This window comes from Fundulus heteroclitus, unplaced genomic scaffold (assembly GCF_011125445.2).
Source record: "Fundulus heteroclitus isolate FHET01 unplaced genomic scaffold, MU-UCD_Fhet_4.1 scaffold_58, whole genome shotgun sequence".
Lineage (NCBI taxonomy): Eukaryota > Metazoa > Chordata > Actinopteri > Cyprinodontiformes > Fundulidae > Fundulus > Fundulus heteroclitus.
This window is the reverse complement of record NW_023397011.1, coordinates 60,156-75,023: the sequence shown is the minus strand read 5'-3', so window position 1 is coordinate 75,023 and position 14,868 is coordinate 60,156. Positions and strand designations below refer to the sequence as shown.

Sequence of the window (14,868 nt, the reverse complement as noted above, 5' to 3'; positions counted from 1 at the left end):
GGAAGATTTATTAACATGAAAAAACTGGAATCTGTCCGACAGATACGATTTAAACCAGCCTAATGCTTTCCCCTTAATCCCAACAGTATGCTCAAGTCTTTGTAGGAGAATATTGTGATCAACTGTCAAATGCAGCACTGAGATCTAACAGGTCAAGTACAGACACAAGTACATTATCTGAGGCCATGAGAGTATCATTGGTGACCTTCACCAGAGCTGTTTCAATACTATGATGAGCTCTGACTGAAACTCTTCAAGTCATTACTTTGTAAATGTTCACAAAGTAGATTGGCAACTACTTTCTCAAGAATTTTAGATAAGAAAAGAAGATTAGATATAAGTCTGTAATTTACTTACTCATCTTGATCAAGAGATGGTTTCTTAAGTAAAGGTTTAATAACAGCTACTTTAAAAGCCTGTGATAAATATCCATTTAACAAGGATAGATTAATCATGTCTAAAATAGGGCCACTGGTCAAAGGGAATACCTCATTAAACAACTGGGTTGGGATTGGGTCTAACATACAGGTAGAAGGATTAGATTAAGCTAAAATTTTAGATAGCTCAGAAAGCTCTACTGCTTCTAAACAGTTCAGACACTGCGCAGGTTCTAAAGATTCCTCCAACGCTGCCTCACTTACTAAGGACGAGGTAATCATGTTTGGGAGGATGCCAATTATTTTATTTTTAATGGAATCAATTTTATTTATGAAGAATCCCATAAAATCATTACTGCTAAGAGCTAAGGGAATGGATGGATCAACAGAGCTGTGACTCTGAGTAAGTTTGGCAACTGTACTGAAGAGAAATCTAGGATTATTTTTGTTTTCCTCAATTAATGTTGAAAAATATGCTGCTCCAACTCTGCAAAGGGTCTTGTTATACAATAATAGACTGTCCCTCCAGATTAGGTAGGATTCCTCTTGGTGTGTAGAGCGCCATTTTCTCTCCAATTTCCTAACATGGTGCTTCAAGGAACGCAGCTCTAAATTAAACCGGGGAGACAGCTTCCTGTGAATAATCACCTTCTTTTTCAAGGGAACTACATTGTCTAATGCAGAACACAATGACAAAGTCATACCGTTAACAAAGACATTGATTTGTGAATGGGAAGAAACAACATTGCTATCTGCAGGGTATTTCTGCAATACTGACAATATTAAAAGGGGGACAGACTCTTTAAAGTTTGATGCAGCATTGTCCGATAAAGATCTACTATAATGGAACGCTCTTTTGGGGGTGGAGAACTCAGTTAGATTAAACTCAAATGTTATTAAAAAATTATCAGGTAGGACAGGGTTGTGAGGAAATACTGTTAATTCTTCACAATCAATGCCATATGTCAGCACATGGTCTAAAGTATAGAGCCAAGAGTGCGTTGGTTTATGCACATTTTGAGCAAAACCAATTAAATCTAGGATAGTTTTAAAGGCTACGCTAAGGTTATCACATTGTGTGTCAACATGAATGTTAAAATCACCCACAATAACAGGGGTGTCCAACTCCAGTCCTCGAGAGCCGGTGTCCTGAAACTTTTAGAGGTTTCCCTGGCCCCACACACCTGAATCAAATAGCACAATTAGCTCCTCAGTATGCAGTCAGGTTCTTCAGAGTCCTGCTAATTAACTGATTATTTGACTCTGGCGTGTCATAGCAGGGACACATCTAAAGGTTGCAGGACACCGGCTCTCGAGGACTGGAGTTGGACACCCCTGCACTATAATAGCCTTGTCAGTGTTTATCACCAAATCAGATAAGAAGTCTGACAACTGGTCCAAAAACTAAGAGTAAGGGCCTGGTGCACGATACAAAACAACAAACTTGCTTTGCAGTTTGGATGAGGGAAACTGAGGGTTAAATGTTCAAAAGAACTGTAGTTATTAATTGGCCTCAGACTAATTAATAAATCAGACTGAAAGATAGTTGCCACTCCTTCTCCTCTTCCCACAGATCTGGGAATGTGGAAATTTGAATAATTGGAGGGAGTTGACTCATTTATACTAACGCAGTCCTCTTGTAGCCAGGTTTCTGTGAGACAAAATAAATCAATCTGATTATCAGAAATCAATTCATTAACTAACAAAGTCTTTGGAGGGAGAGACCTTACATTGAATAGACCACATTTAAATTGTTTTATTTTTTGGTTCAAGGTGAGCCGTATTGGTTTTTATTAGATTTTTATGATTTGTTCCTTTTAGATCAGTTTTTGATCTGTAAAGTTTTGGCTGTGGGGAAGACACCGTCTCAATAGGATAGTGGGTGGGTAACAGTACAGAAGCTGCAGAGAGGTGTGTTAAACTACGGCTCTGCTTCCTGGTCTGGACCCTGGGTTGTCAGCATTTAGGAGAACTAATAAATCTGGCCAGATTCCTAGAAAAAAAAGAGCTGCACCATCCAAACTGGGATGGATGCCTTCTCTCCGGATCAGACCAGGTTTTCCCCAGAAAGTTCGCCAGTTATCAATGTAACCCACGTCGTTTTCAGCAAACCACCTAGACAACCAGCAGTTGAATGATGACATGCGGCTAAACATGTCATCACTGGTCAGATCAGGCAGGGGACCAGAGAAAATTACGGAGTCCGACATTGTTTTAGCAACCTTACACACCGAAGCAGCACCAACTTTAGTGACCTCCGATCTGCGAGACAGGGTGTCATTACCGCCAGCATGAATAACAATCTTACTGTATTTACGCTCATCCTTAGCCAGCAGTTTCAAGTAGGATTCTATGTCGCCCGTTCTGGCCCCTGGCAGGCATTTAACTATGGTCCCTGGTGTCTCTAGTGCCACGTTTTTGACTATTGAGCTCCCAATAATCAGGGTCAGCTTCTCAGCGGGTGCGTTGCTGAGTGGGGAAAACGTGTTAGAAACACAGACGGGTTGGTGGTGACCTGGGGGCTGAAATCTAGAGCTATGCTTCCTACGAACCGTCACCCAGCCTGCCTGGTTACCCGGCTGTTTGGGTGCTTCTGGAGGACCACTACATAAAGTTACTCTATGTGGCTTTATGTAGCCGCGTCTCCAATTCTGACACCCTCGCCTCCAAAGCTACAAAAACACTACATTTATTACAAGTACCATTATCACTAAAGGAGGCTGAGGAATAACTAAACATCTGACACAGAGAGCAGGAGATAGGGGAAGACTTAGACAGAGACGGAGAAGCTAAAGTAATAGTAGGAGAAGAAGCCATTGTGAAGTTAAAGCTAGGCTAGGCTAAAGCTAGGCAAGCGCCCTTTTACCACGCCAAAAAAGCAAACCATGTGAAACACGGGGAGTTCCCAAGCGCGATGTGCAGCAACAGAGAATGTTTTAAAAGTGCCTGTGTTAAAAACAGATGTTACAGCAAAGAGGTTAAATGTATTGAACCAAATGCACTTTATTTTTCTGTTTACTATATCAGTGTTCAATAAATTGAACATAAATACAATATTTGGCTGGTGTGTTGATTTAATGAGCATTAATTTGAAAGTAATAAATATTGATATTGAGTCAAATCAAATCAAGCCGAGCTATATCGAGAATCGTATCATATCGTGAGCTATGTATCGTGAAGCGTATCGGCTCATCCTAGACAATACCCAGCCCTAGTAACAAACAGTTGATTTGGCCTCTCTTAACATTTCTGCCATCTCTCTGATGGATTTCTTCTTTTTTCCCAGTCTCAGGCTTGACTGTTTCACTTCCATTGAGAGCTCCTTTGACCGCATGTTGTGTGTTCACAGCAACAGCTTCCAAAAGCAAATGGGGTACCGCGCACGTGACGTCACCGTCTCAAGAGCAACGCCCCTTTTGCCGCTTAGGTAGGGCACACAGGAGAGAACGCACGGATAACCCAGCTATTACAAGCGCAACAGAACCAGCGATATGACCGACTTTACAGCCGTTAAACTTTCCCAAGACGATGTTCCAGGCGCACGGATTACTGGTCGCACTGTCGAAGAACACACCAACCTTCAGCTCAAACGATGGCTTGAGGTTCGAGGGCTTAAAAAGACTGGAAAACTGGCCGAGTTGATGAACGGTAAGCTTTGGTTTTTTTTCCTGCGCGGCGATCATGGTAGCGTCGGCCGTTTTTTTTTTTTGTTGTTGTTTGCAATCACCGTCCAGGAATGGGTATATGTTTAATGTTTGTCTCATTTGAAATGTTTTTGAGTAAGCTATCCTGGTAGCAAGCTATCATGTTAGAGCCTGCTACCATGACAGCCTATATGCGATCATGGTAGCAGGCGCTTCTTTATTAACATGTCGGCCACCAAAATACTCTTACCTTGACTTGATGTCGCTGGAATTGGGTCAGGATGTTCTTCGGTTGTGCCCTTTCCTCCAACAAAATGCTTGCTACATATGTAGGCCAACCGCACCGGTGTACCAAGCGCACACATTTCTCCTTGGCAGTCTTGAAGAAAACATCCTTCATATGCGGCCGATCAGCGTAACTCGAGTCGCTGTTGCACGTTCCATAGCAACAATGTTTAAAAACCATGGTCTTAGATTTGGAAAAAGCAGTCGTTTTAACGAGTAAAACCTAGGCTAACGCACGTCTCTTTTAAAGCAAAACAGCGGCGGGTTTCCGGAGTTTGCCCCACTGCGTACCACGTGATGTGACGTCATGGTGACGTTACGTTTCTAAAAATAGCTCGTTCGCGGTACCCCATTGGAGAAACTAAACAACAGCTAGATAAACGCATGGCACAGCACAGGAGGACCAGCAGCTCAGGGCAAGATTCAGCAGTCCACTTGCACCTAAAAAACAAAGGGCACTCTTTTGATGACAATGTTGTCCAGATTTTGGACAGGGAGAATGGATGGTTTGAAAGACGGGTAAAAGAAGCCATCTTCGTCAAAAGAGAAAAGCCATCACTAAACAGAGGTGGAGGATTGCGCTGCTAACTCTTTAGTGTTTACAGCTAGGTCCTCTAACACATTCCAAAGAGATTACATCAGCAGTCTCATCATCATTCAGGTGACCAAGTACTCCACTCACACCAAGCAATAGTTTCTAATGACCCAGGACAGTGGCGGGTGGATCATTGATTTGCATCTGACCTAAAATGTGCTTAGGGGGATGGGGGTCCATGTCCTTTAAAAACAACATTGCACCAACTGCTGGTTGCTCAAGTGCAGGCCACTAGATTTGACAAAAATTCCTGGATAGGCGTCAAAACATTTTCAGAAAGAACAGAGTGAAAGTCCAGTTTGCTGTTAGTATTAATATGTTGCACAACTATACAGTCATGAAACTAAAAAAAAATTTTATACCAGCAATCCAATTTGAGATCGGATCGAAAAAAATCTATTCCAAATATTGAGAATCAGAATTGAATCGATTCTTGAAATTTTAACTGATACCCAGCCCTATTCTATGGAGTGACGAATCACGCTTCTCCATCTGGATATCTGTTGGTGGATGAGTCTGAGTTTGGTGGTTTCCAGGAGAACGGTGCTTGTCTGACTGCATTGTGCCAAGTCTAAAGTTTGGTAGAGTGGGGATTATGGTGTGGGGTTGTTTCTCAGGAGCTGGGCTTGTCCCTTCGTTCCACTAAAAGGAACTCTGAATGCTTCAGCATACCAAGACATTTTGGACAATTCCATGCTCCCAACTTTGTGGGAACAGTTTGGAGCTGCCCCCCTCCTCTTCCAACATGACTGTGCACCAGTGCAATCCACCTTATTTTCGAACACGTAGGTTAGTATGGGTCTTTTTGTTTGCTTGTTGCTTGTGCGGCACTTCCATTTCAGCGCTTTCCACAGCCAAATAACATTAGCTTGACTGAAATGATAAACTGTCGTGACAACATTTCCAAAAATTGCTGAGCGATCGAAGTGGCAGGTCAGTGCCACAGCCTCACACTATTCATGACTGAGAGGATGACATAAAGAAGTCCTCATATAATGTGCGAGGACATTTTTAACCACTTTGTGTCGTCACTTGGTATTGAGGCGTACCGCCACAGTGGAAAAGTTGGCTCGGTGTTAATAAATAGCAACATCGATGACCTGGTATTCATGGAGGCTGATGTCCATTCAAGCCAAAGCAAGTCCGACGTTCACTTTGCTGGATCCTGACTACATCAACAGGCACTATGTTTGGGATTGAGCTGATGTTGTAATAGGATATCAAAACGTTCTGCCTACTTAATGTTTAGGCTTGAATTTTTTAATTGTGCCAATTTGATGTGGTTTCAATGCTCTTGATGCACGCTTGTCACGTTAAAATGTAAGTAAGCTTTAGAATGAAGCTGTAACTTTATTTCTAGTTTATTTTTGGAGTATCAGTGTAAAAGGAAGTAGGGTGCCTCGAATCCACAGCTCCTGTACACCGTCTATGATTAAAACACTCCTGCTCCACATTACCCTCCTTTTACATCCGGCATTATGACAGCCTCTAACTGTACAAACGATCCCGATCTTCCTTGAAGTTATAATGACTGGTAATTTGGTACAAAATAGCTGCATGAATCGCTTTTTAGCCAGCTAAACAGTGACAGGAAGTGACCGACCGGAGGTCTCACGCAAAATAACGTCATCTTCCCATCTCCGTATTTCCGTTAAAAATAAGGTGGATAGGACACCTTTGGAATGAATTAGAGCGAGGATTGAGAGCCAGGTCTTATCATCCAACATCAGTATGTGACTGCGCTTCTGGAAGAATGGTTAAAAATAGTGATGCACGGTATTAAAAATTTCAACCGATATCGATAATTTTCTGCTTTTCGTGGTCGATACCGATAAGTTCATATTTAATATAGTTTTTGCATATTTTTCAGCAGCTTATGCTGAATGCATCTATGAAAAACAATTATTTAGTAGTTCTGGCTTATTTATAACAGCAAACAAAAGGTTTTTGCTCTTCAAATGTTTATTTTTTTATGCCATCACACAAAGTGGTAATTTGCTTTACATAACAAAAGACACAAATCAATTCACAATACAAAGAGCATCTCTTGAAAATTACTGAACAGATCCATGCCTGCATAGGTATTTGTGAAGTCAAATATTTATATAAAATATAAAAGTATATGCATTTACATAGTTAGCCTCAGTTACAAAAATGTAATAAAAAAATAAAGTGCACCCTCAAAAATAACCACAGCTAAGGTGAAAGAAAAAAATTCAACTTCTTAAAGACTGTTCAGACACACATATGCATGTCAGCCTAAGTTAAAAAAATTCAATAAAGTAAATAAAAGTGCATCCTCAAATATGAGGCGAAAAATTAACAAAAGGTTGCCTGACTGCATGGGGGCATTGTAGAGATTTTTTTTTAAATCTTATAGCTCAAAATAAAATAACAAATATTAAATAACTGTCACTTTCTACCTATAATTTAACCCCCAAAGTATTTTCACTCCTAATTTCTACATTGTCTTTTCTAATTTCTAGGTCAGTGCATCAGTGGTGACTTTTTCATAAAAAAAGAGCTATCACAAAAACAGGGTCCTTTACTGCAATTAACAGCAGAAAAAAACAATTACATTCATATAACAATAATTTTCAATTATTGAACAGATCAATGCTTTAACTGCAAATGTATTTTTGAAGTTTTTTTAAAAATATTATGAGAAAAAATAAAAATTGCAATAACTTAAATAACCACTTTCTACTCATCTTTTACAACCCCCCACTGTCTTTGTCCCCATTGTCTTTTCTATTTTCTAGATGAGGGCATCAATGGTAGATTTTTCCTAACAAAAAGAAGCATCTCTGCTTTCTCACATCCAAGTCTGTTTCTTTTTTCATCGATAACATTTGCAGCAGCAGAAAACAAACGCTCACTGTCTATGCTGGTGCAAGGCGAACACAGGTCTTTTCATGCAAGTGAGGCGTTTTTAATGTTTAATTAAAAGACGAAACAAATAATGCTTAGTTCCTGTCGTTTTATTTAAACAATTCTTTATAAAGAACAGCCAGCAAGTCATCTTTTGTCTGCATTAAGAGATAGTTATGTAAAGTCAGCAATACTACTGTCAAATGGTGTATTAGAACTTACTCTGAAGGTCCTTTTGAAGCAACTTGATCTCTAGTGCATTTTTTCTCTTTTTCACGTTGTGGAGTTCAATTTCTCTACTTAATTTGTGTTTTTTTTCAGGTCAAAATACTAACGGAAACGGATGGCACTATGTGTCATTTTGTAAAAAAAAAAAAAAAAAACATGCCTCATGCAACAAAAGTAAAAAATAACCAGTTTTTTCCCCCCATCCTTCTTATTGGTGGCTGTTATAAACAGACAAACATCATTCAACAGTGGCTTTTAAAAAAGAGGAAGAAGTTGCTTTTAAAAATACAGTATATTAATTAAAGGCTACCATTTTGTAGAATATTCTTGTATTTCACTTTTACTTGTCCCCATGTTCTAGTGGGTCCCGTGTAGGCTCTGACATAAAAGAACAAAATAAATATGAAATTATTAAAATGCAAAAATACATACAGTAGAAAGTGATAGAAACGTCTACCATGGACAGTATTTATGCATTAATTTGTCTGCTGCTTTTTGCCAGCCCTTTCTCCTGGCTTTAGCAGATTTTGAGGTGTTCCCTGTCGTTTTAATTAATGACTCAAATTCAGCATAACCTTCCATTAAAAGCTCGTGTTCTGCTTGGGAGAAAAACTGTGAGCGTTCTTTGGCCATGCTGAACAGCCAATAGCAGCGCTGCTGATCATTGTTTCTACTATTGACATATTTCCCCTTTTAAACAAACGCATGTTTTGCTTAAAACGGATGTTTTAAGCAACGTACGAAGAACGGGCCCTGGATCTAAAGGAGTAAAACAAAGAAAAGAAAATTTAACATTACTATATTTGATATTTTATCTGAGATAGCTAAAGCTTTATTTAAACAATAAATTAATTACCTGCTGATCTGTTTGGCTTTGGTTAAATTCTTTTGAGTTGCTTTCTTGCAGGATTTCATCATACATCGTCAGCAGGGAAACATTGTTGTTGTCATCTGCCTTGGGTTTCTTCTCCTGTGGCTCCTCAACATTTTCTGCCGATGTTGCACATCTGACACTTTTGTTGCTTCCAGTTTTGTTGCTTGGTCAAAATAGCAGTCCTTATATCTAGGGTCCATGATTGTGGCTAGAAAAAACAGGGACTCCATGTAGATGTGGCTGAAACGCTGCTCTATGGCTTACAGTAGGGTGCTCGTTGAAGTTTTAACTCCATGATCTGTTGGAACAGCCCAACTATCTTCCTGCAGATGGAAACACAGTCCGAGATGCATCTTTGAGCACTACATGCACTTGGTCTTTTTTTATACTCCACTGCGCGAGCATTGTTTCAAAAGCTTGACTTATCACCGTCGCTGTATGCGGCCCGGGGCACTCCTGTGCGTGCAGGATTGCTTTTTGCATGTTAAAATCTGGATCCAGCCACTGAGCCGTTAGGCTTAACATGCTGACGGGACTAACATCTGATGTCCATATGTCGGTGGCAAAACTCACATGAAGTCCGTTCTTATTGATCAAATTGTGGACGTGTGTGGCGACGGCATCATTGAGGGCAGGCAGAGAGACGTCCGAGAAGAAGCGACGGCTAGGGATGGTGTAACGTGGATCCAAAAGTGCTATTAAGTTACGAAAACCTGGGTTCTCGAAGACAGAAAAGGGCTGGTTGTCGAGCGCTATAAATTCCATCACTTTGTCGTTAATAGCTTTAGCTTTTTCACTGTCTTTTGGAAAGTTTTTACAGCTTTCAAATGCCTTCTGAATGGATACATCTGTGCTCCGTGTTGTTGTTGTTTTAGCCTTAGCACCACCGGCTGCTGCCGTGGCGGCTTCGTATTCTTTCCATGTTGCTTCGCCACGATGACGATTTTCTAGGTGTGTTATAAGGTTTGTTGTGTTGTAACCTGAAGTCTTCTTTCCTCCTCTCGAAATCCTTGCATTGCAGGTGTTGCAAACTGCAATGCTATTGTCTTCTTCCAATACAGAAAAAAATTACCACACTGGTGAAGACATGTTTGACTATTACAGTCAGGCAATAACGGAGCCAAGCCTGGGTCCTGATCGTAAGGAGCGCAAAATCCACAGGGCTTGTCCCGCTCTGGGGCAACTCTGCCTGGATAAAATACCAAATTTAATTAATTTATCGGCTATTTTTATCGGAAAATTTTACCTATCGGGACGATAAAAAATTCCACCAAATCGGCCAATAGTTAATGGGCCCGATAGGTATTGTGCATCCCTAGTTAAAAATCCCCCTTAACACACCACTTACCTTGTGAACAGCTTTCCCAGAAGAATTGAAGCTATTGTAGCTGCAAAAGGTGGACCGGCGTCATATTGAACCCTTTGGATTAGGGATGGGATGTCACTTAAGGTCATATGTGAGTCAAGGCAGGTGAGCGAATACTTTTGGCAATATAGTGTACTTCCTGTTTGTCATTCTATTGTATCATAAATTGTTTAAAACTACCTCTATTGTATTAAAATGTTTAAAAGTTTTAAACAATATGGTATCTCTGTTAAATGTGTCCAAAAGGTGAAAAGGCAGCTTCTCGGTTTCTGTTAGCTGTTTAAGACATTTTGTGCTCACCTGCTAAGGCTTTCATTTATATCCAGTGAATCTCCTGGGGGCTAAGCCTCCTTGTACTTATAACCCCTGTCTTCAGTACTCTTCAGCTAAAACTTGTTTGTTTAGCAGGTCAGCTGCCAGTTCTTGCCTTATTTTTTACTCTTCAACTGAGATTTTTAGATTAACTTCAGCTTTTTAAGGTATCTGCTTAGTTTTCCGATTTAAGTTGATCACCTCTTCAACTTCCAATTAGGGATGGGTACCAGATCATGGTATGAAAACGGCCTTGGGGCCACTTCAGACAATCCTCACGGAACAACAAGCTTCAGCTTTATCGGTCCTCTTAACGGTATTTTTTAAGGTCGCTCTCAAGTATTCAGGAAGACTCCAACCGAAAAAATATTGTTTTGATTATCTTTTCCACTTAAGCCGGGCGTACACTGTACGAGTTTTTCCCCTTTTCGGGCCGATTCTTCAGTCGTGCGAGCATTTTTTGAATCGGGCCGAATTTCAGCTTGATTGTAGAGGGGGGGAGGAGGGGGGACTGGCTTCTCACGACTACTTCCCGATCAGGAATCGGACGATCGGTGAAAATCAAACATGTTTGAAATTCAGTCGGCTGTCGTGAGGTTTTCGTGAGCGCATCCTGCTGTTCAAGCAGAGCTACGAGGGGGCGCCCTCCCTACCTCTCCGTCCCCGCCAGCGGAGGGAGGGAAGCGGGCGTCCCTGAAGCAACCTCCGGCCGCACAGATCGTGAGCGGTGAACTTTTAAACCCCGCGGTTCCGTCGCACAGTTTGAGATGTATATAAGTACCACCACTGAAAAACTCGTACAGTGTACGCCCGGCTTTAAATAAACATACAAGGGGTGTGGTGGGAGGGGCTAACATTCTGCTCTCACATGTTCACCTCGCTTACTTTCATCAACACTGACTGTTGCCAATTTAACAACTTTTCAGACCTCTCTAGTTACTTTTTTTATTCAAGTGACAAGTAATGGAGCTGGCGATTTTTTTCCGTGTAGTTTTCTTCCGCAATCCATCAGCCGTGAACCCCTCCCACTTTGCAAGCACTTACAGGCAGTTGGTCAGTCAGTCAGCATCGCTGTGCTGCTGCTGCAGCAAACACAGCTTGAAGTCGGTTTCCCCATGAGCAACGCTTCTACTAGATTACAAAGTGGAATGTAATTATAAACATAATCTTTAACGGATAATGATATTTTTTTTCTCTGAAACTGTTGCACTTGAATGGATCCCTCCATGTAACTGCCTCTCATTTAATCAGCTTATGCACTGTGGGTGCCACTGCTATCTTTTGATTAAACTTGATTAATATAAAAAAAATTATAAATGTTGCTTGCATTCAGGTAACAATATTATTTAATAGTTGAAATTATTTTTATGGAGTTTTTTGGGCATAGAGAGTAAATTTTTTTTTCTTGCTAACGTAGATAGTTCTCTCATACAATATACTTTTATTCAACATAGTGTTTTAGCATTTTTTATATATGAAGTTATTTATGTAACGTTTTTATTGCTCTATTTCTGTTAGAAATATTTTGTACTTTTATTTTGTTTGCTTTTGTTCCAAATGTTTAAAACATAAACCAGTCAGTGATCATGATTTGCTGTTATTTTTTTACCCGTTAGTTTGATTAAAAAATATCAATAACGGTACCGATAAAATACCGGTTAAATAAATTCTGTGAATTCCAGCTTCTTTCACTCAGTTTTCAGCTGAAGATTTATACTCATTACAGCGTATAATATTTTTTAAATCGTTTTAGTCAAAGGTAGATTTTAGCTTACCTCTACATTTCTATCCTTCACTTTACGTCTGGCTGGAACTTTTGTAGTGCTTTTTCATGTTTAGCTCTGGTTATGGTTATTTTTGTCTGTTTTTTGGAGTGCTTTCCTCACTGTATATAAGAAGCGATACCAACAAAGACTAAATGTTTCATGTATGCCGCTGGCACAGAGGGAACCCATCTGAACACACAACAAATAGGAGTCAGGTCGGAATGTTATGTGGAATCGGTCGCTGAGCTGTAGTAAGTTGACAGGAAACGGAGCTGCCACAAGGCCTCGGTCTTGTCAGCCTGTCTGTGAGCAGTCTGTTTGCTGGAAGCGCAGCCGCTGAACTCACCTTGACGTATGGGCTGACCCCACCGTGTCCAGCCGGCGGCTCGGGGTGGTGCACGTCCGTCACAGCCGTCGAAGCGGTGCCGCTGGACGCTTTGGACTGGGAGACAAAGCGGGTCGGTGGCACAGAGAGGGACCGGGGCAATGCGAGCCCGACCCGCCAGAACCGGGACAACATGTCTTCAACCAGTAAAGGGTACTACAACATCGGAACCGGAAATATGGTCTTCTTCTTCTTTTTGTTTAATGGCAGATTGCAACCTTAACTTTTAGATGCATGCTGCCACCTACTGTACCGGAGTATGTAGCATGGGCCATATCAATGCGATGATTACTCTATCTATCTATCTATCTATCTATCTATCTATCTATCTATCTATCTATCTATCTATCTATCTATCTATCTATCTATCTATCTATCTATCTATCTATCTATCTATCTATCTATCTATCATAGTATAATCCTACATTCTTAAGATATTTAATAACCGCTTTCTGCATTTCTTCCTGTTCCTATTAATCCTTTCCTGCTTTATCAAGCGTTTCTGGACTAACAGGAATATCTCCCTTCCGAATAAATCATAATCATGACATTTTCTGGCTTTGAAAAAACTACTTTATTTGTTCTCTAAGAGAATATAACAAACTGTGTAAATCGATTCCACGGCCTCTAATTCATTTGATCAAAAATTGTAGGTTATATAATAATTCCCCACCATTACTGCCCACATTGTTGATTGCACAATGCAATCTGCTTGATAAAAAATGCAATAATAAATTCATTAGTAGTTTTTCCAATCATAATCTTTCACCAACTGAGACTTTTTGATGTAATGCGTTTTATTCCTCCATAAAAATTTAAAGATTATTGTGTTTGCTTTATTTATGTTTTTAGAGGATATATACAAGTAGTGGCAGGGATAAATCAGTTTGGAAATACCTTCAGTTTTGGATAGAATAGTTCTGCCAAAAATAGTAAGATCTCTGATTAACCAGTGACTAAGGGATTTTTTCCAAATATTTTTGATATCTTTGCAATTGCTAAATCTAACTCTTCAATTTTGAGGTTGTCATCTATAAGTTGCTTAAAATTCCCATCAATTATTTTCCTATATTTCCCAATTTTCTCAAAAAATATTTGACAATGGTCTACAGAAAAGTTGGTTGTATACAGTTTTTTATAAAAGTTTCTTATTTCCTCATTAACTTCGTCCTGGTTATCAATACTTTTATTATCAATTAGTAACTTATTAATTTTCTTTTTCGTTTGTCTTTGTTTTTCTAAACTAAAGAAGAAGGAAGTGTTTTTTTCTCCTTCTTCAAGCCAGCGAGCTTTAGAGCGTATAAATGCTCCTTTTGCTTTCTCAAAATATAGATTGTCCAATTGGGTTTGAAGACTATTTAATTCAACTTGTTCATCTAAAGATAAGTCTGTTTTACATAATCTGTTTATATTCTTTATAATGTCCTGTTGTTTTTGCTTTTTTATTTTAGAGATATATTTGCTCCTAAGAATGGCAATATCTTTAATTTTGAATTTAAACCACTCCCATTTATTTAAATGAGACATTTCTAATTGATTAATTCCATGTAGTAAGTTTTTAGTTTCATTACAGAACTCCTCATTGTCTAAGAGGCTATTATTGAACTTCCATAAAGAAGGGGGAATCACCTTCATCCTGTCAAGTTGAAAGAAAATTGAAATGCCACAGTGATCTGTTAAAGGTGATGCCAAAATTTCACATTTATGGACTGCATTTATCAGGTTGGTAGAAATTAACCAAAAGTCTAACCTTGAGCATTGGCCATTATTGGCTGAACTAAACCATGTGTATTGTTTGGTATTGGGGTGTTTCATTCTCCAATAGTCAATCAGATCTGTTTTTATGGTGAATTCACTTATGATTTCATCATAAAAATGACTGACATCTTGGGGGAAAGCGATCCATCCAGAGGTCAGGAACCAAATTAAAATCACCCCCAGAAATAATTTTGTCAGTAGTATAGGTAATTTTCCATTCTTCTAACATCTTGCTCAAGGAAGCATAAAGTTGTTTGTTTTGTAACCTTCTGTTGTATCCATATACACATATCAAAATATAATTTACATCACTATATTCAATCACCATCATTATCCAGTGACCATTGATGTCACTTATGTGGTTAATCACATTTCCAGAAAACCTGTTGAACATAATCATCACTCCA

General features: G+C 39.5%; 1 protein-coding gene across 1 annotated transcript in view; it reads right to left on the bottom strand.

Moving 5' to 3' along the window:
• ndufb11 (NADH:ubiquinone oxidoreductase subunit B11) overlaps positions 1-12,900 on the bottom strand; it is a 42,397-nt gene extending 29,497 nt beyond the window's left edge. The window contains exon 1 of the mRNA XM_036133123.1: positions 12,665-12,900. Coding sequence (XP_035989016.1) covers positions 12,665-12,838 — 174 coding nt within the window. The 5' untranslated portion in view covers positions 12,839-12,900. The remainder of the gene's footprint in view (positions 1-12,664) is intronic.
• Between the last annotated feature and the right edge of the window lie 1,968 nt (positions 12,901-14,868).